This window comes from Haemorhous mexicanus, chromosome 12, assembly GCF_027477595.1.
Source record: "Haemorhous mexicanus isolate bHaeMex1 chromosome 12, bHaeMex1.pri, whole genome shotgun sequence".
NCBI lineage: Eukaryota > Metazoa > Chordata > Aves > Passeriformes > Fringillidae > Haemorhous > Haemorhous mexicanus.
The window spans coordinates 14950389-14975332 of NC_082352.1; the positions used below are offsets into that span (position 1 = coordinate 14950389).

General features: G+C 41.4%; 1 protein-coding gene across 1 annotated transcript in view; it reads left to right on the forward strand.

The window, feature by feature from the left end:
• GLG1 (golgi glycoprotein 1) overlaps positions 1-24944 on the forward strand; it is an 82853-nt gene that overhangs the window by 34830 nt on the left and 23079 nt on the right. The window contains exons 2-8 of the mRNA XM_059857210.1: positions 3166-3198; positions 5901-5987; positions 9448-9663; positions 16302-16505; positions 17126-17197; positions 19381-19564; positions 21318-21532. Of these exons, the coding sequence (XP_059713193.1) occupies positions 3166-3198; positions 5901-5987; positions 9448-9663; positions 16302-16505; positions 17126-17197; positions 19381-19564; positions 21318-21532 (1011 nt within the window). The remainder of the gene's footprint in view (positions 1-3165; positions 3199-5900; positions 5988-9447; positions 9664-16301; positions 16506-17125; positions 17198-19380; positions 19565-21317; positions 21533-24944) is intronic.

The following is a 24944-nucleotide window of genomic DNA, read 5'->3' on the forward strand; positions in this document are numbered from 1 at the left end:
CTGGTTCAGTCACCATTTCCTGTTCCTTTGGCTCCCAGCATGATGATGGCCCATTTCTGCTGCTAAAGCACCAACACCTGGTGGCTCTTTGGGCCTGGGTAGTGGTGGTGGGCTTATACCTTGCTGTATAGTTTTGACCTAGTTTTATACTGCTGCCAAAGCAGAGAGATTTAGAGAGGGATGGATGACTGGCATGGTTTTCTTCAGTGAGTTGAGATCTGGTGGGTGGGAAAAGGCACTTTTAAACCCAGTGGTGTTGATGACTTCAGTTTGGTGTGACAGGACTTCACACAAAACTTTGAATTTTTCTTTGGAGTTCATAACACTAATGCAATGTGATTTGTGGCTGTTGTTTGTGGTTGTATGGAAGAAAATGCTTTTTCTGTTCAGGTTTTCTTATATGTGGTACTTGTTCTAATCTCTGCTTTCCCAGGGAGGTAGGAAGTGGTGTTTGTACTCTGGAATGTGAGTGTTAGTGCGTGAAGGAGTTTGGAGAACTTCTCAAAGAACTGTAAAGGGAGGCAATGTATTCCCACTGAAGCTGCTAAACAGCAAAAGCTTCTGTGAGCCTAGAGGCACACACATTTTCTGTAAAGGCTGTTTTTAATCCTTCAGTTTGGAGATATATGAAGAGTCCTTCTCTCTTGCTAATTGGTAAAATGTCCTTGCCATCAATTTTCTCTCCTAGAATGCCTTGACTAGCATGTGGTGCTGGTCTAAGCTACTCTCTTTTTTCCCCTTGCCCTGGGGGTCTTCTGAGCATCCACAAGCTCACCATGTGGGACTGACACTATGCATCTTTTCTTGCTCTTCAACTTCCCTTAGTGGTAATTTGAAACTTAACTTTTTTTTCCATGACTCTTACTGCATATAGTTCTGAAACTGCTCATTTGGGAGGTTTCTTGGGTGGATGTAGTGGACAGAGGGCCACAGGCAGAATGTGGGTTGCACTGGGGATATTTTACTTCCCCTTCGTCAAACTCAGCCCTTCAGTTTATCAGACAGAACCTGAAAGGATTATTTTTCTCATGTTGCTTCACTGAAATAGGGAGAAGCAGGTCAGCATTGCATGGACCCACCTCTCCAACACTTCCAGTGGTCAGAAGGAAGAAGGATCACAGCTCTTAGCTAGCAGGGGGTCATCTTGTTTCACATTGAAAGGTTTATTGGCTAGATAATACACTTTGCGTATTCAAGTACTGAGCTGTGAATGAATGGAGCACTAAAGCTTAGTTAAGGTCCCAGTTAAGTTCCACTACTCTTCTCAGAAGAATAAGGCTAGATTTTGTTTCACAGAGCTGTTTTGCTACAGAGCACAGGAAATTGTGGTATTTCAATGTGTAGCATTTTATTGTTGTGTATTTCAAGAAAAGCTTGTTTAAGCTTCTCAAGTCAGTGAGAACAAGTATGTTATATTTTTGCGCTCATCTTCCCAGAAAAAACCCCTGAGCTTTAATCTTAGGTGGATCTGAAGCAAAGGTTACCAGGTTGGAGGGTGCAAAAATAATTGAAGTGACCCTGAAGAGTTTTGTGGGAGTGCTCTCTGACCCTTACAAATTCTCCTGCCTGCAAATGTGTTAGGAAGGTCTGTCCTCTATAGCAGAATTCCAGTGCTAGCCTATATATTTTTATAAAGAAACTATCCTTGACTAGAAGACTGAGACAGCAGTTTCAGTGGGGAGCACTCTGCCTCCCAGCTTTTGAAAGTAGTCTAAAACCTTTGTCTGTTGCTGAAGGATGTGGAATGAGTGCAGAAAATTAAGGAAAGTACACTTTGTAAGTTACAATAATGTTGGTCTTAGAGGCTGCTGTAAAATAAAGCAATTTGAGTGACATCTTAGTTTTCAGTTGGAAGAATCAGTTCTGCAGTCTTAGGATAGCTAGCAGACATCTGCTAGTCTTTAAAAAAAATTATATCCAAATTTTCAAATTTTATAAATTCTTTGGGAGATACAGTTTTAGATCATGTCAGTCTGACCAAACTGCAATTAATTACTGTAATCCTTCAGGTACCATTTTTTATGTTCAAAGTGGAGAGGTGATTTCTGCCACTTACTGCTATGAAAAATAAAAGTACTTTAGTTAATAATGGCTGTAATTAAGAGCTTGAAAACGTTTTCCAGGCTTGCTTTTTTCCTCATAAACTTGTGTTCATGTTCCCCAAAGCACCAATGGTACAAGTGTTGGTGTAGCAGATTGTGCAGCAGCAAATGTTGCACTGAAAAGCTCTGCTTGCTTCAAAACTGCTGAAATGCTGGTTCTCTGATGTCAGATCCCTGAGGTCTAACATTGTAGTGTCAATGATGTGTTTCAGCTTAGAGTGGTTTTGTGTCTTGTGGCTCTTAAAGTGTGTCTGGCATCTTAAGTACCAGTAGAAGCAGAGACTTTGTGAGCCAGGGTTGACTTTCCTGTGGGTGTGACAGCCAGGTGATTTTGTCCTGCCTTTGTGCTGTTCTGCTGTGGAGAGGAGATAGGAGTTTGTATGATTAACTTTTTTCAAGGAACTCTTCATTGTGAGAGCTACTCAGGCGGAAAGGAGAATGGGATGGTTTGCACTCAGTTCTTTCCAAAGGAGCTCCCCAGGAGAATATTGTGAATATTTTGAAATGATGTATGAATATTGGATGTCACCAGTTCTCACAGTTGAAAGTATAAATCTTGGGGCTGCTTTGAACCAGCCCTTTTATGTACAACTGAAAGAAAAGATGTTACTTCTCAAATGGGGAATGTGAACATTTCAGTCTGGGGGAGGGGGGCGAGTCCTACCATTCTCCTTCAGTTGTATGCACCAAACTAATTTTTCTTTAAAATCCTTCTCATACTTCTTTGTTTTCCCTTAGGTGCTTTTTTGCCTTCTTAGTTTGGGCAATTGTAGCAGATGCCAGTGGATTCATTATGTTTTTGTAGTGTCTACATAAATGCTGCTGCTCTTGTGCTTTTGTTCTGTTAATACACCATAGTGTCTAAGGTACCCCTGTTCATTTTTTGGTAATTAGGTATCATCACTCTTGTGATTCAGATTTTAAAATTTCCTGTCAATTGTGTCAAGTTGTTTATTACAGTGGAGAAGAGTTGACAGTATTTTAGTTTCAAAAGTTTAGACTCTTCTCTGTTAAATGCATCACATTGGCAGTAAACTGACACTCCTTTTCTTTCTCCTTTCAGCCAGATAATGAAATCTCTTCAGACTGCAATCATGTAAGTATTGCTTTGTTTATTCACTCTCTAGCTATGGCATTTGCACCTCCTATCTCTTGTGAACCTGAGGTATTTTGCATAGTTTAGTACTTTGCAAAGGCTATTAATCACAACACATTTGGGTTTCAGTACTGGCCTTTGGAGGAAGAACACAAGGTGACTTCTTTAACCCAGTATAACCACATTGGTCTTAATGGAGACTTCAGAGTGGAACATTTTTAAGAACTTTATAAACTGTACTTCTGTATCAGGGGAGGATAGCAGACGTCTTTCCTGTTTTATAAATGAGGGGTGGTTCCCGTGAGTTACTGGGAGCAATGTGATGTGTTCCTTTTGGCAAAGATGGAGCAGTACTGAATATAAACTCTTAATTTCAGCTGTTGACACCTTCTGTATTACTTTCACAGCTGCTAAATTCTTAGACTCGTTTGGAAAACGCTGTGGGGGTGTGATATTTAGAGGCAGTTTGAGACACTTGGCTGGTTTTAGAACAGATTTCCTCTCAGCACTGTGTTTAACAGTGAGCAAACTATTAGCCAGTTTTTGGGCTGTCAAGCTGACTCTTGAAATCCCAAGACTCTCAAAAAAAAAAAAAAAAGATAAAATTCATTGCTGAGGTTGGTATTAGGTTTCTTTTGGTTTTTCTCATTTCTATTCTGTCAGCATACACCATATCAAGATCCTTAATTGCTTGGTTAGTCCTGAACACAGACAGACAAGTGCATGCCTCGGTGACAGTCTTGATTTTGGATGCTTGAGAAGCTGTATTTTGTTTTATTATTGGAAGATACATTCCAGAGATGAAGCCCAGTCATGCTGTACAACCAATAATTTCCAACTGTGTTTATAAATTAACCTTTAGCACTGCCTGACTTCGTTGGCAGCTGCAATTCTCTGTTGTGCAGGGTTGGATGAGATGAAGGGCACAACATGTTTCTGTTTAAGTCTTTTTGAAAAAGAGAAACCTCCAGTAATTAAAATGTATCTGCCTGACATTTAAATGTGACAGCAAAAATTACCTGAATGAAGAAGAAATTGAGAATTTTAGAAGTCAAAGTTGGATCTTTCTTCTGCTGAATTAAGTGATGGCATCTTTGCTTCAAATATTGGGTGGATGTGGATTATGGAAGCCATTCACAAATAGGAACTGTAGGCTAAGTTTCATTTTCCCAGGCAGGAATTGAAGGGAGGTGATAAAAAACTAGACCACAGAGAGATTGTCTCTTGTCCACATGTTTTCTTTGCCTCTCTCTGCAGTACAATTGCTGATCATCCCCTGAAAAATACTGCCTAGTGCTAAAATCAGGAGTTTTAAGCTGCAAGTTTAACCTTCTTTCTGTTCATGGGAAGGTTCGTTTGGAGAGCATCACATTTTGAGACTCTCCAAAGTGAGAGACCTCAAATGCAGAGATGTGTTCTCATCTTGCGTCCTCATTCTTGTACTTCCATTTCTGTCTGGGAGACACCTACAGTGCTCTTTGCAAGGACAGGTTCTCCATTCATTCACTTTTACCTACTAAACCTCATGTTTACAATTTACTCCATCTGTAACACCCTAGTTTACCATCACCTTCTTTTTTAGCTTTTCACAGCTCCAAAACCGTAAGAGGTGTGGAAGGTGGTGCAGTTATGCTGATTCTGATTTTGGTTCTCTCTCTGTGCTTCCACCCTCCTGGAGCGAGTGTGAAACTTGTGTAGAGCATGTGATTGTTTTGTGTACAATTGAAATGTCAGAGTAAAAGTTTGACCAAATTTTATCTTTTTGATACTAATTTATCACAAAGGCACAGTCTTTAAAATGAATTTTTACAACTTCCTAATCTTTAAGTTAATGAAAAATGTTTTAAATGCAACTTAAGTTCCTGGAAAAACAGATGAGCTAATAGAGCAATCAGGAAACACTTCAGCTATTAGTTTCTTGAGGTTTCACGACCCTACCTTGTATTTTTATTTTATAGTGCCTCAGGAGGACATCTGGAATGTGTGTATGTATCTACAGGGTGTGACTTGCCCAAGACTGATTCTTGCACAATGATCCTGTGCATTGAGGCTCTTTCATGAGCTCATTGCTGGCTCTTGGAAGAACAGTTGGTCCTTTCAGAGGCATTTTTGCAGTCTAAGTTCTAAGGGACCATTTTGCTTAGCAAAAGTGGACCTCCCGTAGATTTGAAATATATCTGCATGCAAAAAGTTGTCTGGTCACAGCCCTCACAGAAGGATCAAGCTGCTTTGTCTCCTGCCTTTTTTTGCTAGGTTTTTGTAAGGCTTTCAGCATGACATCTGCTCCTATTGAGGATCTAATGTGTTCAGTTCACTTGCACCAGGCAGACACACCATGGCACACAAAGGTGTGGTGGGCTAAAGGTGTTGCTAAGTATGCAGCAAGTAACAAGTTAAGCCTTTCATTGTTTTATCCTCTCAGTTATGAAACATTCTTAATTTGTTATCTTTGCTTTTAATGAGTCAGCTCATGACCTTCCAGAGATTTCTGACAGCCTGAATTTGTTCAATATGAGAAAATTATTGTAGAAATGAAGGGACAAAGGTGTTGTCAAGGAGACTTATTATTGATCATTTCACTGTAGAGGGATGATGATAGAGATTGGGTATAAATGATGTTTCATTGTTTTCTGAAGCAAAATATTTGTTATTCTCCATGGAAACCTCTTAAACTGCCTTTCTCCAAATGCTTTCCTTGATAGCTCTTGTGGAACTACAAGCTGAACCTGACTACAGATCCAAAGTTTGAATCCGTGGCCAGAGAAGTCTGCAAGTCCACTATTGCCGAGGTAAGCCAGGAGGAAGGCACAGCTGCTCTTGTGGCATTGGGGCTTTTCTGTTTCTTTGTGAATTAATAGCTAATTCGCTAATTAATAGCTAATTAATGTGTGAATAATGATTTGGGAAAGCTCTAGTATCATATACTAAATTTGTACCCGTAATTAATTCATTCTCCTTGCTGGAGAAGCCAGGTACCTTAGTGGTACCAGGCAAAGGGATGGGAGAAAGAAATGCTGAACTAGCAACCCACCAGCTTCTAGCAGACCTTTTGTCAGAAATCGGTTGTGAATTGGATTTGTCCCCTCTTTATCATGTGTGTGACATTTATAAGTGTGGTGTTGGAGCAGGGCTTTTGCTAAATTTAACATAAGGCTGGTTGTGGACTGTGTCTTGCTAGCAGAAGGAGTAAGCACAGGGACATCAAATGATAATCAACTTGAGGTTTTTTTCCAAGTTTTAAAGGGTAGTTACTCCAAGGAGACCATGTTAGGAACTTCTTTTGTGGAGTTTGTGCTCTGTGTCTCAGGCATCCACTCTCCTCGGTACAGCTTCAAAGATGATTTGATCAATCATTTCTTTCCTTGTGCTCATGCTCGAGGTCTTGAGGCTGTGAGCTTATGCAGGAGCTAGCTGAGCTGAGGTCTCTTCCCCTGTTTGTGGTGGTTTTCAGCTAGACTTCAGGGAAGCAGTGGAAGCAAGGCCCCTTGCAGCTGTACAGGCTGCAGCTGACTTAATTTCAGTCCCTGAGACATGTTCTCAAAAACATGGTTTGTATATCCACTAATATAATGTGACCTTCCTATAAACTTGCCATTTAAAAAACCATTTCATCTGCTCTAGTGTAAGTTGTTTAGTGTAAGGAGAGATCCAAAAAATACTTATTAGAAGAAGGCTAGAAGATCAAACAGTGGATGACAGCTTGCATCAAAGGATTTGTTGTAATTGGCATTTGGTACCTCCCAAAAGCAAACACTGCCAGATCTGTTGAATCCCATTTTTTTATCGATCTTCAATCGTAGGATCATGTTTTTCTGGTTTTTGTCATATGGCTGCTGCAGAATTTTTACAACCAAGCCATTCTTGAAAATGCTCTTTTAATAGTCTGTTTAATTACCATTTTTATACAGTGGCAGTCTGGCATTGCTGTAAACGATGCCCTGTAAATCTGGGATATTACATTTAAAAGCAGTGGGAAGAGTATACATAATTTCAGAATTTTGCCATTTGGTGAGTGGTTTTTAGTTAAAGGAAAAGGTTAGATAAGGAACAATAATCTCATGTTTGATCTTCTGGTGTTTAATACTGAGCCAGGTACATAAACCACTCCTCTAATATTTTTTCAAAGGTACTTCTACAAAACTCTTTTAAACAGATATATAGGGCTCATATACTCCTCCCATACAATATTAACCTGTTCATATTTTCCTCAAATTGCCACTAACAGGTATAGGTGACTTTTTGGGTGAATCAGCTCTGTTTAAAGTATTGCTTTGCACTAAGAACAAAATACAACTAGAAGAGCAATTCCTAGAAAAAGTAATTCGGGAAATGGTGACTGACCCAGCTGGGTATGGGTATGTTCTGAAAAGTGCACCTTTAATTTTATCAGCTAAATACAGTTTAAAATTCCAATTTATTTTCTTCTCATCTGTTGTGGCTTTTGTAAGTTCTGGCAAGAGCTTTAACCTAGAATTATAGTTGGCTCCCAGATATCAGTGATTGCTTCAGAAGTGGCCTGGCAATAACATGTTCAGTTGGTCTTTTCTGCAGTTCAGTGGCTCAGGCCATGGAGCTCTGGGGCTGTTTCGAAAGCCAGGCTCTTCCAAAAACATCATGTTGCTGTTGTATGCTGGTTTGGCTCACAGTACTGGGGCTGAAGTAGGGCCAAACCAAAGATGCAGCTTTCTCAGAGAGCACTTGCTCAACTCTGTCCTGTTCACCCTGCAAGGATCCTGTGTGTTTTCACTTTAAAATGTATTTTATACCTTATCTGTAACAATTACACTGACTTTAGTAACTGTTTTTCTAGTAGCTATTTAGATTAAATATAAACTGTTTCACCAGCCTACATCTGCCTTCAAATAATGATGTTTAAAATGTTGAATGTTTTGTCACACAGAAAGTAATGGCCTCATAAGCTGAGGCAGAGATCTGTTTTATTCATCTAGTCTGACCTGTGTGAGTCTGTCACAGGATGCCCTGAGTTATTCTTGTTCGAATTAGAATTTATCTTCCTAGAGACAGCTCTCCATATTTTTAAATTTCCAATATAAATATTCCAACTTGGTATTTGAGAACTGACAAAATGGTTTCCTGCCTGTTCCCTTAGCTCTGCCCTTGCTTGTTATCTGAAACTGCCAGAATTATTGATTGCCATAGATCTTCCTTGAGATTGATGAGCCCTTCAGTATTTTTACAGGGACAAATCTTTGATGCAATCAAGTCAGCCCATGTATCTATTCCTTGCAAACCTGTCAGCACTAAACTTTAGTGTCTGCCTGCCAGGGGTTCTTTCTGCAGCATTATGACTGCAGTTTTCAGCACACTCCTGAGCAGGGGCCACTAGAACTGTGCAAGTATTTCAACATGGGCTTGCCAGGGTTAAAGAGTTGTGTCGTCTCAGCGCTCCTTGAGCGTGGCATTGTGCTGCTCCTGTCGAATGATTCCTCCAGGGACCATCCTTAACTGATAAGTAACCATGCTTTCCCCTTCTTTTGGAAAGACACTGTCAAAACTGCCTGCATCTTTTACTTCCAGAGGTGGTTGGTCTGGCCTGTCTGCTTTCCTGAGCAGTGCAGGCTGTGATTTATATTGGGGACCTGTCTGTTCTTGTACGCTGCTTTTCCAATCCCTGCACAGCTTTCAGCTTTGGTTAGCTGTGATTTTTACTTTTTTTAGACCACTGAGTAAAATGGTTTTTAGTACAACAATTCATGCAAGAGCCTCATAGAAAAGAACTTGATGAGAATTTTCCTTTATAGTATTTTTCATCTCCTAGCAAGTTATGAACAGTTCCATAAATAGTGTTGACTTTTGAATCAGTCTCACTTCTGGCCAAAATCTTATATTGTGTGAGGTCAAGTGGCTAATGGGGTCTAAGTATGATTTAGAGATGTTGTAATATGCTCAGTTTTCTAAATAAAGGTTTGTCAAACTAGCATTTTTCCTACAAGTCTACTTGATTGCAGGGGTTCAGTGTAATTATAAAAGACGATTATTGAGCAATAGAATTTATAATCCTCAAGGTCGCTGTGTTTGCTTTTTTTGGATGCTGGCACACATGAGATTTCTCATTTCTGAAATATTTTCAATTATTCTGACTTACTGGAAATCAAACTAAAGCCTAGAGGGTTTCTTTGCTAGCAGATTTTGAAGCTACAGATTCAAGTTTCTTTGAGGATTTTCTTATAAGGTTAAATTCATAAGCTGCAGCCACTGCAATTTTCCCTTTTTTTTTTTTTTTAACAGATAAAGGAGTGTGCAGATGAACCAGTTGGTAAAGGGTTCTTGGTGTCATGTTTGGTGGATCACAGAGGCAACATCACTGAGTACCAGTGCCATCAGTACATCACTAAAATGACAGCCATTATCTTCAGTGATTATCGGTTGATCTGTGGCTTCATGGATGACTGCAAAGCTGACATCAATCTCCTGAAATGTGGCAGCATTCGACCTGGAGAAAAGGTATCTGGAGAACATGTAGATTGCCAATAGACTTGTAAAAGTCATTCACTTCAGGAAACTGATGGGGAGGCTCTGCAATAGTATTACTGTCTGACTTGCAACTGAGAAAATTCATGGTGTATCTCATCTGTCTGAAAAGGGTGATGTCCTGCTTGTTTGCGGATCCTTTTTAATAAAGGTGCATTCGTTCCTCTGAGAGGAACTGCTATGAAGAGACTTTCATTTGTCTTTCCACAGCCCCCCACAGGTGATCTGGCAGGTAGTTGTCTCTTTGATGAGGCCTTCTAGAGCTTGGCTCAGTACACTGAATCCAAACAATAAATTTAAGCAGGCCTATTGCTTGGCTTATTTCACAGTCTGGTTGGGTCTGGCAGGAAGGTTATCAAAGTGATGATGCCTGTGCTATAACCCTTTCTGCTTTCTCAGGCTGTTGTTGATAGACTGGATCAACAGCTTTTATCTGTTTGCTTCTCCTTTCCTCTGCCCCTACAAAATCAGTTGAAGGGCACGGGGTGTGTGGTATCACATTTTAGTAGTACACACTTACCAGTACTGTCCTGGTTTTGCTAAGTCAGTGTTCTTTTGCCTGTGAGACTTAAGCAGAGGTTGATGCAAAGAAGAGTTTATGGTGACTGGATGTGGGATTATTTTCAAGGGACTGTCTTTCCCTGTCTACTTCAGCATAGCTAATGCAGCAAATGTGTAGTGCTGCAGAAATGAGTGACTTTTTTGTATGATAAGTTTTTATGTTTAGGGAATAAAGTTAAAATTAGCCTATCAACTTCTTACAGTGCTTTTTAAATTATAGCTTTTATGCTTATAACAGTTAGTCTCATAAATGAGCTATTAATGAAGGGGTTTGCAATAAGATACACATTTTTTGGTTAAACAAAGAAGCTTTCCTAGTTGTTTGAGATATTCACAGCTATTAGCAGCTAGTGTATTAAATTTAATTTCTACTGTATTCCAGAAGACTTAGCTGAGCCAGTGAAAGCACAAAAATAAGGACTCATTTCTGGAAACAAGGAAAAAAGCACCCACAAGCAGCAGGAACTTGGGTGAACTATAGGTTCAGACTGGTAACAACTGAGTAACTTGCTTTCTCCATAAAGTAAAGGCTCTTTTCTAATACTGGGCTGAAAGACCTCATGAAATGAGAAAGAAATTGCTTTTAGCAATCAGTATAGAACCAGAAGTGTAACATGAATCCCATGTGTCAGGTCTGCATATTACCTGTGGCTTGACCAAATTTAAATAAATTAAAATACTTATGGTAGCACTGAAGGAATACAGCAGAGGGGATTTTGTAAGCATAAACCAAATCTCAAATAGTGGGAGTGAAGCCAATGTGGGCAGGCCTGTGTGGGCAACTGTGCACAGCCCACCACATTGGTTGGTTCAGGCGGGTGAAGGGGGAGGATGGCCAGGGTGATTGAGGTCACAAGGCACCAGAGAAAGGGAAAGTTTGGGTCACCAAGTTTCTCTGGGCTATCAAAGTGATCACTAACCAAACTTCTATGGGTTTTACTACAGCTCATGTATATTCCTCTCTTTCTTGGTACCCAACCCATAATATTGTGCCGTGGTTTGAAAAAGCGTTGCAGCCTGTCATATATCTTTTGTTATGCTGTCATCCTTGGCACTTGGAGCAATTGAAGTACTCTATACTGCTATGGAAACAGCTATAAATGGCTATGCAAGCATTTCTTTTGTTGGTGTTCTGTTCTATCCCTTTGCTGCTTCAGAGAAATCTAATTTGCTTCCATCAGATGCTGGTTAAGGTTTTATTTCCACGCTGTAGCTTCTGAGAGTTACCTGTAGAGAAAGAGTCATTACCCTTTTGTATGATTGAAGGTAACTGTGAATTTAATAAATAGGACCTGGACACTTGAGGAGGAGGATGGAGGAAGAGAGAGTCTCTCTTTTTTTGTGGAAATAAGCACAGCTAGACCATGAACTCCATCTACATCAGGCAGCAAGGGGATTGCAGTACGATAGCTTCATCAGAGTAACTGGGGTAAACTGGCATTTTTAGCTGTGAAAGGCACTTAGGTTGATAATCTGCAATTGTTTTGCCTCTTGAAGCTTCTCTGCTAGCTAACCATGTTCCTTTTCTTACTTCTCCCTTTTGTTTAAACTTGCTTGATACTTCCTAATTGAATTCTGTTCTTACTGAGTTCCTTGCTTCTGATGTGGTGGTTTCTGTGCTTCCTTCTCACACATTTCTAGTTGAGTTTCTGCTCTGTAAGAGCAGTAAAGTTCAGTTTAGGAGTCTTGATCTGACCCTGGATTTCATTTTGCTATATGTAACAGAAAGGCTGTAGTTGTGCCATTTGAAGGCATCAAGTTTTCTAGCATGCCTGTGTTGGGAGGTTTGTCTTCATCTTTTCCCAACTAGTGGAGAAACATTTAATAGTAGTTTCAGTCACCTCTCCATGTGACTGTTGCATTTCATAATGAATTTGGTCTCCTGATATTTTAAAGTTGTTTTATCTTCATGCAATAGGGATCTAATTTGAAATTGAAATGGGTAATTGCAGTGGAGCTTTTCTCCTTCAGCTGCTGATTGAAATGAGCTACTTTCCCAATCCTGGGAAAGGACCAGGATTGTATCAAACTCTAGTGGGGAGTGTGTAGTTGCCAGGGTGCTATTTAGCTGTGATGTCCAAGCTGTAGCTGATTATTTGCCATAATGAAGGCTACATTAAGTGTCAGTTGCACATCTCTGGTAGTACTTTATCAGATAACAATATTTTTTCTGAAGGAAGTCACCTTAGGAGACCACTGTTTTCTTGTTTTTTTTTGTTTTTTTACCTCTAAGTGCTTTGAGTACAGTTGCTCTTTTTCCTTAGTTTCACAAAAGTACTGGACACAGAGGGAACGGAGTCTAAAGGGGAAGAGATAACATTCAGCTCACTCTTTGTTTACTCAGTGCAGTGTAGCAGTGTACTGTCTTCTGAAGTACTGGGAATTAGTTAATCCAAGAGACATCCTAGCATCCCTGGTGTGTGGGTTAGCCAGGTGGAATGCTGAACTGGAGCTCCCAGTAGATCTCTTGGGTGATTTTCCATAGCCTGGCTGCTCTAGATCCAGTGGGTTGGCACAACTGTCCAGTGCAGGGTGCTGTGCTGATGAGACAGGTTATATTTTACTCTCCTGCCTGCTGCTTCTTCTAACTCTTCATTCTCTTTTGGTCACTTTTCTAGCTTCTATCTGCAAGGCTGCAGCTGGAACAGATGTGTACTTGAGGCATGTCAGGTTTCAGACAGGATAAAATCTTTTCTGAGAAACTTCTGAAAACTGACAAAAAATCCCCAGCAGTTACAAAGCCTAAACTATACTGGGGGGAAAGTGAAATCTAATGGAAAATGAATAGTAAACCAAATGTTTTTAAAATTCTGTTTTGGCCTGAAGCTGGATGCCTGGAGTTTGAATTTTAGTCATAGGAATTAAAATCTCCCAGTATTGTGCTGAAGGGGATTTGCTTGGGCACATACATTTAGAACTAAGTTTTATTCCTCTGTGGCTCAAAGTGCTGTGGGTCAGTACTGGAAAGCTGCTTGTATCTTTTGTGGATCTAGGTATATCCTTTCATAAAACTCTTCATAGTTTCAGGGCTCTCCAGACTAGATAATTATCTCGTATGTTTTACAGATATTTGCAACTTTCAGTTAAAATCCTACATTTAACACTTGAAAGTGGAGGTAAAGCTACATTCCAAGAACCACATGTGGTTTTTAGATTTCATCTCTTGTATTTCAGTGTATTGCTTCAGAGAAATGAGGCCTAGACTTTGTTAACAGGCAACAGTTTTGTGGGAGTCCTGACTTCTGGAGTGAACTTAGAGGTTTTCAACTCTGCAATGGAGGTTTTCTGAGAATGGGTCATGGATAGAGGAAAATGGTTTTTAGCATTCATTCCACAGCAGAGCTGCAGCAGGTGTTTCACCCTTGTACACACCAGGCAGCTGGTGCTGGAGCAGGACTGGGAGAGCTCATGCTGTGGGATGGTGACCCGTGACTTTGGTGCCTCTGAAGCTGAGGTGACCACCCAGGAATGTTGGCACATGGAATGCAAGTGGGAACAGGCATCTCTTGAGGTGGAGAGCTGGTTGGTGATGCAGATATCCCCAATGTGTGTCAAAGTTGTCCTGCCATCCTTGGCAGGAGTCTTGATTGCCTTGATTGCCAGCTGCTTTAGTGTGGTTGAGTGCAGCTGTACACACATTTGTTTTCCCTTCCAGTCTGTAATAAGAGACTGTACAATATTAAATACAGTAGGTGTTACCCTATAATTAAAGCTTGAAGTGGTATTTCTCTAAACCATGTTTGTAGAGTCCCATGCTCTGTTTGGCAGTAGTGTGGGTGTCTTCCTGCACTTTTGAGGAAATGAAGAGTCAGGCTCTCCTTAAAAATTGCTTAACTAGTCAGCACTAGCATTCCAGGGACCTGATCTGCCTGAAAATGAACCCCAGATTAGGCCAGTAAATCTTCCAAACAGTGTCATATGGGCACTGGAACCTCAAGGGCACCACAAGGAGGTGTGTAAATGCTTGATGGTTGGAGGAGAGGGTTAGGTTTAGAAGGGCCAGATGGGTTTGTTTGTGTGTGTTTTTATTGAGTCTGACATATATTTTAAAATTGCTCTAACCCAGGGCACCAGAGTAACCAGCACTTCAGGATGATCTGGCCAAATGTGAAAACTCTATTAGCAAAGGAATGCAATAGATGAGCCATTTCATGTTGTCCCTAAAGTGTAACAGCAAACATTCAGCATCCAGCATATGGAAACCTGCTTTCCAGATTTCCTACTAAAAATAGGTTTACTTTACATATATAATATGACTCTGACCAGGAGTCTAAACCCACACTGTAATAAACCAGGAAACTTCTGATTTTCTTAGCAGGATTTTCTTGCCTTCTGCCCTTCCTGCTAGCTTGCAAGGGAAAGCTGCAGGTGAGTGAAAGTAACCTTGGTCTGCCTTGCCTCCCAGCTACCACTTCACTTAGGCAGGAGCAAAAGTGTGCCACGGGAGCTAAAAATGGTTGTTTCCAGTCATTCACACCTGACATCTTCTCAGCTGTAGTTACTACCTGTGACTGACCATGAGAGTTTGCAGAACAGTGTTTGTGTTTGACGTGGTTATGGATAAATGGCAATTTTAAGTGATGTGACAAACTTACTTCTGAGTACTATTCCTCAGAATCCAGATTTGAGGATCAGTCCTAAAGGGACTGTAGATATATAATTATATTTCTTCAAGGATACTTACACAGCATATGGAATTGGCCAGTTCTCATTCAAAGGAGCAAACCAAAATAAGGAATTTTGGGAGGTGTGGGTTTTAGGTTTTCTGCTCTCTTTTTTTTTCTTGTGGGGGAAAACTGCTTTTAGCCTTTTTAAACTGATGATAATTCTGGGTTGTGTTTACAAGTTAACAAGTAATTAACCCATTCTGCTTGTGCTCTAAGTGTAGCAGAACTAAGACAGGAATCAAAGGCTGCCTGTGTAAGCAGACATGTCAGAACAAAAAGATTGGAGAGAATTGTGTGGCTTTGTGTATCATGGGCATGTTTTCTGGAGACTGCTCTCTTACTCATGCTCCTGTAGCAGCAGTGGATGATCTGCCTGACAGAGCAAGCTGAAGGGATGGCTCCTAAATGGTGACTGCAAATGCCAGGCTGAGTGATTCAGCTGAATGTGAGCATGCATGCCTTGTTGCATACTCAGACAGTGTAAGTTTAGTGGCAGTATCCTCTCGCAGCAGAGCAGCATAAATTAAGGTGGCCTTCGCATGAAAAACTTGTAGAAGCCCTGAAAAATTTGTACCGGTAGAGTCCTTTAGAGGAACCAGACCCCTACAGAGGTATGGAAGGGGCAGGGTTCTCTTTCTAAACACATTATGAAGATATAGGAAGCTAAATGGAGCTTTGCTGAGCTCTGCCCTGTCTCTTCCAGGCTTTTGATCAAAGCACAGGCTCTCTGTGTTTATTGGCAGTTGCTAGTCACAGTCCAAGGTTGTCTCCAGGCCTGCAGGACAGTAGATGTGGTGCACAGCACTGGGCCAGAACTGCTTTTTCAGAGACTTCTGTCTACTCTTGAATGCTTTACAGTTTTTAATTCTCTTTGTGGAGGAATTGAGAAGCCTAGATTGGTCAAAGCTCCTTAGTGGCCTTTTTTACATCACAAATTTTCACCACCCAAACTGAAGGCTTGTCTCGGCATGGCAAAACTATGATTTTTTTTCTCTCCCCAGGCATTTTCTTAATGTGATGCTGATCCTTGCTGTTGCCATGGTGCCAAGAAAGCTGTGTCAGATTAAAGATAATTTGGCTGTTTTGGTAAACTGCTCTGAGCAGTGTGACTAAGTAGTGATAATCTCATTAAGTCATGTTAAAACCAGCCAGGAGCATTGAAGGGGGGGATTTCATGGTGACCATCAGTGGGATGGTGATGTATAAAGTGTGGTTAGTACAGGTCTTAATTGTTGCCTCCTCTGAATTTAAATGGGGTTTAGGCTGAATGTTGGGAAGTCTATATGTAGACAGTTTGTTGCTTAATTAATATGGTACTTAGCCAGAATCACAGCTCACTTGATTATGTAAAAGCTTGGTTACAGGTGTCTTGTTCTGCCATAGGATGCTCACTCACAAGGAGAGGTGGTGGCATGCCTGGAAAAAGGCCTGGTAAAAGAGGCAGAGGAGACTGACCCTCGAATCCAGGTTTCTGACCAGTGTAAGAAAGCAATTCTTCGTGTAGCTGAGCTCTCTTCTGATGACTTCCACCTGGACCGGCATCTCTACTTCGCATGCCGAGATGACAGAGAGCGATTCTGTGAAAATGTGAGTGCTTTCCTCTTCCTTTCTCTCTACAGGAATCCATTAAAAAAACCCAAAACCTCTCTGGAAAGAGCAGTGAAGGGAACTGTAGACTGGAGCCTGAGTGTTATTGTGTAATACTAAAAATAGACACCCTGTAACTGTCATTTTGCAGTAATTCCAGCATTAATTCATTCACCCAACAAACACACATTATTCCCAATGGGTAATGAACTGATTTGGCATAAATGGTTTAAGGGGCATGAGAACTGGTATGACAGGGAGTGGGGGGGAAAGGCAGAGGTGAGTGACCACTTCTTTCTACAGCTGTGAGCTGCTGCGCAAAGCCTGGTCTGACTGTACTTGCAGCACTTTTTATGCCTAGCATGAGCTGCATTGTTCAGTCTCAGCTTGTATTAGCTGAGAATTGTTACACTGAAAAGGTGATGAGCATGACCAGATTTTTTTTTTTATGCAATGAAATTTAAAGGATTTTTATTGCATAGAAGCTATTGCTGCCATTTGAAATATTAACTCAAATGTATTATTAGTTTAAAAAAATTCTCCTCAGGTGTGGTTTAGCCTACTCATCAAATGTTACAAGTATTATCTTTAAGGGTAACTGTTACTATTCTGTTTCACAGACTCAGGCTGGGGAAGGCCGAGTATACAAGTGCCTCTTTAATCACAAGTTTGAAGAATCAATGAGTGAGAAGGTAGGTATCCTGGTGAGACAAATCCTTACTGCAGAAATCATCAGATCACTCCTCAGTCCTGGCTGCATTATTCTTTTCCAGTGTTAAGGAAAATGTCATCTTCCTAGCCAGATAATCAGCTAGTTTAACAAATGCTTTTACTTTGATATTTTTGTGTTTCAAGTTTCAGTCTTTCAAGTAAAGGTTTTAAATAAATCAAAGCTTTTGGGTGGGTAATTTGGAGAGGCAAGACATGGAGCTCAAGTGGTAGCATTGTGATTGACTGTTTAAAGTAGCAGTCACAGCATGCTGGGGTAAGCCTTGGATAAATGGTGATTTCTAATTGTACAGATTAAAAACAAAAAGAAGCTGTGTTTCTTTCACTTGTGTTTTTAAGAATGCTGTTTTCAGGCATCACATTCTGTGTGGGAAGGATGCACGGTTCAGTGCCTGAAAAGAAGTTTTCCTTCTGGTTTTCTTGAAGATGTGGTTTTCAACAAGAGCAAAAAAAAGTTGTTCTAGAAAGCTAGTTCTGAAAAGATTGTATTGGTGTAGGTGCTTTGTTAAGGCAGCAATGCCTTCTCTGATTTTGGAAGCAGCATCATAGTGTTTGGGATTATATGGAATTGTAATCTGTTGGGAAGGATGTGAAGATGACTATCTGTAAAGATCTCCTCAGAGAAGATTTGCTGAAGGAGCCTGACTCAGAGTGCTGAAGGGATCAGACTAATTTCTTTTTTGTTAATTGCATTAGCTGTCTGACAGCTTGGTTCCAATTAACAAATTTAAATCTGAACAAGTGATCTCTGAGGGCTTTAAACAAAGCTCCATTTTGTAGAAGTGTGTTACTGAAATGAACTGCTGCTGTTGCTTAACCTCTGTTTAGTTATACAGGGACACTGGTAGTTTTTGGAGGGTGTTTTCCATGATCAGCTGACTGAGGTATGAATGTAAGATGTAGAGAGGTTACACCAAGCTGCAGCAGATGACGTCAGAGAGAGAGAGAGAGAGGTGGATGCTCTGAGGACGCAGTTTGCAGAGCAGAAGGAGCACTAAATGTAGTTCTCACTCTTGTAGCTGCCAAGGTTGGCCATCTGCAAAGTCACTGGTTTTGTAGAAGCTGTTACCCAACAAAGAGTCACTCCTTGCCGGCTGCTGCATACACATGTAGCCAGCAATAGCTGCTGGTGGGTGTCTTACTTTGTGTCATCCAAGACTGGCTCCTGGGCTGTTTCCAGCCAGTCCCTACTTCAGGTGATGAGGTATCTGCAAGCCTGTATCTTCCTGTGTCCAGAGCTGTACATTTGTCCCCTCCCAGGGTCTGGGACTGCACAGGAGCATGAAAGATGGAGTGGGAATATCTTGGAGTAGGACTTTCCAGGTCCTCAAGTAGGTGTGGGAAGAAGGGGGTGAAGTCAAAAACCTGATGTAAGAAAGTGGGGAGCAGGTTCTAGGACTTTCCTGTTCCTTGTGCCAAGATTGCTCCCTCTTTCATCTACTCTACATAGTCACTGTTTTCCTTCCTTTCAAGTGGGCTGGGAATGGACAAATTTGCTTGAGCTATTCTGAGTTATCTGCTGCCCTCAGATTTAATTTTCACATAATTTAAACCAAAAGCTATGAAGTGTAGCAGTGTTTTTACAGGTCCTCTTTTGGTTGAAATTTAGAGGGTTGTTCTTGCAGCTGCTGGGTTCAGGTTTGGCCACAGTGCATCCTTGTGAACCTCATCAATTGTGGAAAATGGCTAGAAATTCCCACGGTTAGACTTTTATCTGCTATCATCTGCTCAGCGCCTTGCGGAACAAATCCAAGAAACGCATTATTTTGTAAATGCGACTGGAAAAAGTTATTTCTTGAGGGCATGGGGTGAGCATGTACCACAGCTGGGATAAATGTCAGCAACTGCTCCTAGTTACCACGAATGAGTCACGCACTTCACAAAAAGCTGGATGAATGTGCAGTTCTGAGAACTGCTCTGCAGAGAGCTGCTCCCTTTGAAACCCCTGATCTGTTGACCTCGGTGTGCATTGTTAACTGCGTGGTTTCTATGAGACAAATGAAATTTAGCTGCAGTCCAGCTTAAATGCATGAATTTAAAGCATCAGTTGTTTTCTGAGATGCAGCTTGAAAACTTGTCAGCAGCAGGTCCAGCTCTCTGCCCCAGCACAGAAGCTCATTCCACCACCCCAATGTGTCTCCTGCAGTGTCGTGATGCGCTGACGACCCGCCAGAAGCTCATTGCCCAGGACTACAAGGTCAGTTACTCGCTGGCCAAGTCCTGTAAGAGCGACCTGAAGAAATACCGCTGCAACGTGGAGAACCTGCCCCGCTCGCGGGAAGCCCGGCTCTCCTATCTGCTCATGTGCTTAGAGTCTGCTGTGCACAGAGGTGAGTGCAGTTCAAAACTTGCTGGGACCTTGATTTTAAATTCAGGGACCTTCAGCTTCAATGTGTATTTACAGTCCCCTTCTCCTTTTTCCAAACTTTGTTTCCAAGGCAAATTTCCTCATCATGGTGTTTTCATCACTGTTGTTTTGATGATGAGAATAGCTGAGTAAACCCCTCTGCCACTGACTCCTTTTGTGCAGACAAGAAGTTTAAAATGCAAAATAGCAAATCCCACTTGGACTGCTGATGTGTAGTTGCAAATCCTTCTATTCACTGTGAATTCAAGCAGCTCTTTTCCTCCGTTGTGTAGTAAGCATTAAATATGCTACAAGGTTAAAACACAGCATAGAGAACCTGTTTATCCTCACTCAGGGAAAACCAGGGTTACTAAGTCCTCTGCCTGTTGTAAATAATGTCTTTTCTTGCAGTTCAGTAGCTTGAGTAGATGCCTTAATTTCTCTGACACTGGTTTTTCCCTATATAACAAGAAAGTAAGTGTGAGAATATTATTTTTGGTCATTTAAGTTAATGTAAGCTGGAGGTGCCCTAACATCAGCTGCTGTCTCCAAAGGCATTAGAAGGCTCAGTGCAGCTGGACCATGCTAAAGGTTCTCTGTGAAATTGCCATAATATGAAACAATGTGTTACATCCTCTAGATCTGCACTGGAGAACTGCTTGTTTTCCCTCCTGGCATGCAGCTGGGTGGTTTCAGAGTGAGCAGCAGGGCTGCATGCTGCACTGCCTCTGGCATGGGATGGAAAGGCTGCCATAATTCCACAAGCAGTCTGCGTTTGTGAATTTGAATAACTCATTGCTTCTGATTGATGTGGGAATGATGTGCCCTGTTCGTTGAAAAGTTGTGGTTTGGGGTGTTGTTGTTTTTTGGGTTTTTTTCACTTCTTCCTGCAGTAGGGCAGGTGGTTTCCCGAATTGCATGCATAAAACTGCTGTTCAGCGATTCATTTTTATGGTGGAACAGGTTCTGCAATGTCTCATGCATGAGGCATAGCCAGGAGGAGCACTTAACTATTCCACACAGCACCATGTACATGTGTTACAGCACCTGGCAGCCCCTGTTGTGGTGTCCTCTGTTCCATGGGATGTTGTGCACATTTAAATAGGTTGTGATGGGGACTGCAGGAAAGCTTATAGCAGATCTAAGCGTTTACTACAGCAAGATTTCTGTGCAGCTACAGTTGGACACTCCATATGTGCTCTTGTTTAAGTCTGAGTTTTGTCTTCCTGAGCATTCATGTACTATTGCCCTAGAGAACCTTTTCATTGGAGAAAATGTTTAACCTGCTGTCCAAACAAATTCTTCTCCCAGTTACATACCAAGCTGGTGAGCCTACCAAAGATGACTTCTGTGAAAAAAGGAGCCCTTGAGCATGTGGGGAAAAGCTGACTTGTGCTACAGAACTGCAGATCCATGAGTACTTTCAGCTGTTCTTCAGAAGCCACTCCTGTAATGTGAAATCCAAAATCAGATTCTCCTAATCTTTCAGGCATTCTTTTTTTAAAAACCTGTCTTAAATCCATAGATTGGCTATATTTTACAGGGTTGTTGAAATGACAGGAGCTACCACAACCACTGGTTTATTCCCCAGCACGAACGCTCCAGCACATTTGTCTTAGTCTGGTGTTGTTCAGAGTGTGGACATTGTCCCCGCTCTTCCAACACACTGGTAGCACAGGTCAAGAAGGGCTCTGCTAAGCATTGCTACTAAATCACATCATCTTCTCTTGGCTCAGGTCGACAGGTGAGCAGTGAGTGCCAGGGGGAGATGCTGGACTACCGGCGCATGCTGATGGAAGACTTCTCTCTGAGCCCAGAGATCATCCTGAGCTGCCGCGGGGAGATCGAGCACCACTGCTCCGGCCTGCACCGCAAGGGCCGCACCCTGCACTGCCTGATGAAGGTCGTCCGCGGCGAGAAGGGCAACGTGGGCCTCAACTGTCAGCAGGCAGTAAGGAGCCTTTTATCACTTCACTTACACTTTGCTCGGTTGGTAACAGCACTGATTTCTATCAACGCTGTGCCTTGTGATGGAGGTTCTGCTGAAGTCAGCCTGGCTCTGCTGGGTGCCACTGAGTGCTGGAAGCAGTTGTGTGATTGCCGTGCTGTGAACTTGGTGTGTAGCAAGGGTAAGGGTGGTGTTTTTCCCCTCAAAAAAACCATTTTGGACTGTTGTGCCCTGGGCTTTTTATTGGATCTTCTATAGTTCTTCTCCACCAGCTTTGAAGTAATGGAATTCTCTCCTGGGTGCAAGGTGTAGGGAAACTTGCCTTTTATAGTTCTAAAACATTCCTTGTCCTTCCCTTTTCTCCCTCTCCTTCCCTTTCCCCCCTGTGCCCTGTCCTTGGAAACGCACAAAACCTTTCAAAGCACCTTCCCACTCAGTTTTACTTTTGCTATTTGATTCAGCTTTAATGATGGAAATGGAGCTTTGGGGACAGGGAGGTACAGCAGACTTGATGTGCTTGCAGCCACTGAAGGAAATGCCATTTTCCTCCAAACAACTTCTGTAAAATAGGATATTTCCTTTTGCCTTTTTTAAACTCCATTTTAGCCCAAAGACATCCTGCTTATAATTTCCTTAAATTGAAAACAATTTAATTTTTGTTCAAACTCATTAGTGCTTTTTTTAATATGAAATTATGTTTTTGTACTTAATACTTGGTTTTGGTTTTAATGATCTATGAGCCCAAAAAAGTGACAGCAATGATAAAAATGGCAAGGGAGTGTTAGTGCTGATGTTGGAATTTGGGGAGATGTGTGCTCTTGACTTCTTTTAATAAACAGAGCCACTGTTCTGTACATTTTTGTTTTAAATGTAGCTTAAGACTTGAGCCTCAAATTAGGCCGGTTTGTGTGTATTATCAAAGATAAATTGATAGCTGTTAAATTTTTGTAAGTCATAGGGTGCTTTTGTGATGAGGCTTATTTCTGCATAAATACCAGGTGTACTGGTGCAGCAGCTGTACAGTTTGAGTCATTCCTGCAGGGATCTGTAGTGCGTGACTTAAGCTTTGCAGCCTTTATGTGAAAAACTGAATATTTGTTTCTGTTTGAATATGCAATTGAAACTGCTGCTTCAGAATTTCATTATTTACAAATATTCATAAGATCAGTTAATATTGGGAATAACTTTTAGATCATGACATGCATGTTCAGAATAAGTCAAAACAGGAGGCCCCCAAAAGTGATATGGCATTTCAAACTTTCAGAGAAAAATATCTTTAGAAATTTAGGGGAAGTTGGGAGGTTTTTTAGTTCTCTTATACTTAAGCTACTGCTTTTATTTTTTTTACAGTAAGTTGATGCAATAGTAAATAGGATTGTCCACAAGTCCCCTTCAAGTTAAATGTGTTTTGTTCTCTGGGCAAAGGACATGAGAAAGCAAATTAAGTGTTGATTTTATACCTACATTTAGCTTGTCTGGATTTTATGGGCTAGAGGAAATAGATGATTGCAAGAACAGGAGAAACATTCCAATCTTCTGAGTTTCTGAAGACTGACACAGTACTACTATATAGCTGCCTACAACTTTTGAAGCACTAAATAATTTATTGTTCTTAATTTTTGTATTTGAATGGTAAGGGTTGTCTCAGCTGTCAGTGGCTTTGTTGTGTTTTGACTTAATGTGTTAGAATGAGCTTTCTGCTTTTACCTTTAAAGTAGATAAATTATCTTTGCAAGGAAGAGAATATTGTGTGAAACTCTTACAGATACTGTGCAGCTTGGGCTAGAGGCCTCAACTGCTTGTCACATGAGGTTGGCCCATATGGCAAGCCCTGAATAAGGGAAGTTAGAGATCCATTCTTCAGAGTAAGCTGGGGCCATTTCAGTTCTTTTTGGGTACCTAGAGAGCACCTTTGATGTGTCCTTCTGGTGTGGCTCTTGATGGTTCAGCAGTTGTCTGTGGTGCCCCTACATTTTCACTTGCAGAAAGAGAGGAAAACAGCATAGGTGCTCTGGGATGGTCCCAGCAGAGCTTGCTGCAGTGCTTTGTGTCCATCTCCAGATGTTGTTTTTTCTATAGAGTCAAAAACTCACATCCTTGTGCTTTTAGCAGTATCATTAGCTAATGCTATACAGCACCTTGATTTCTTGGCTAACTCAAAGCAACAGGTGTTATCCTGAAAATCTTCCTTGTAGAAGCTCTATGACCAGACACACCTGCCTAGAAAGTTTGCCAGAGGCAACTGGAAGGGGAAACATCTATTTTGGATCTGGTTTTACTTCCTGTCCTGTCTGTGAAGGTTTGCTCTGATTCTGCTTGCCCTGTGAGAGGAAGACATTAGCCCATCTGCCAGAAACAATATAAAGAATCCTAAAACAACAAAACACAACCAAAGAGCATCCATTTCGTTTTCCTGCAAGAGCATTGACTAGTACCTTTTCCTGCAGGTGGATTATGAGTGATTATTTGTATTTAAAAGTTTGAACAAAATGCCCTGTTAGACATTCTCAAACACCGGTATTTTAATTTGAGAAGTTCCATTTCTTGTGAGACACCTCAGCCAGAGTGATCTTGCATGTGGGAGTCTGTGCTCACACCTAGCTGCTGTTGTGCAGGAAGCACATCTAGACCCAAATGTCAGAGCTGTGTGGGGGTTTAGTCTCAGTTTGAGTAGTGAACTTGCCAAATGCTAAAGCTCTGTGATTGGTAGAGGAGCAATGACTTTCTGTAAGTTTTCAAGTTTCTATATTGAAAAGGGCCCCATGGTGTGTGCTGTGTCTCATAAAGGATCCTGCCCACAGGGAGGATGTGTGTGCTGTGTTAAGTCATCAGATAGGAGATACAGTGTCACTTAATTGTGAGCATCAGCCCCTCAAAGGTCTGCAGCTATACTGGCAGGGTCTAGCATCTCTGGTGTTGCTTGGTGGAAGCAATATTTTATCTTAGAGCTGTTGATAAATCATTTTTCAAATATGTGGCTTCTATGTTGCCCTGCTCTTACATTTGGGGTTTTTTTGGTTCAGACCTTTGAGTGTATAAAACTCCAATCCCTGCTTAAAGGGCAAATATTTCTTTCTTCCAGCTTCTAAGCTGTTAAATTGGTAGTTCATTGTAAATTTAGTTCCATGCCCAGGATAAAAGTTCAGAGCATTGTAAAGTTTATTCAGCTGCTTTTCAGCTCTAAGGGTTTGTTGTGCGAGGGAGGAAAAATCCTATACAACCTTCACTTCTATCACTGGTGCCAAATTATTCCTTCTTCCCTGCAGTCAGGGCAGCTGGCTTGGTGGTGCACATCGTGCATGTGGTTGAGAATTAAGGTCAGGAGTTCTGCAGTAGTGCCCAGAACAGGGTGGAGGGATAAGGAGGTGCTTCAGTGCTTCTGAGCTGTTGTACCTGGCGTGCTTTGGCCTCTTCC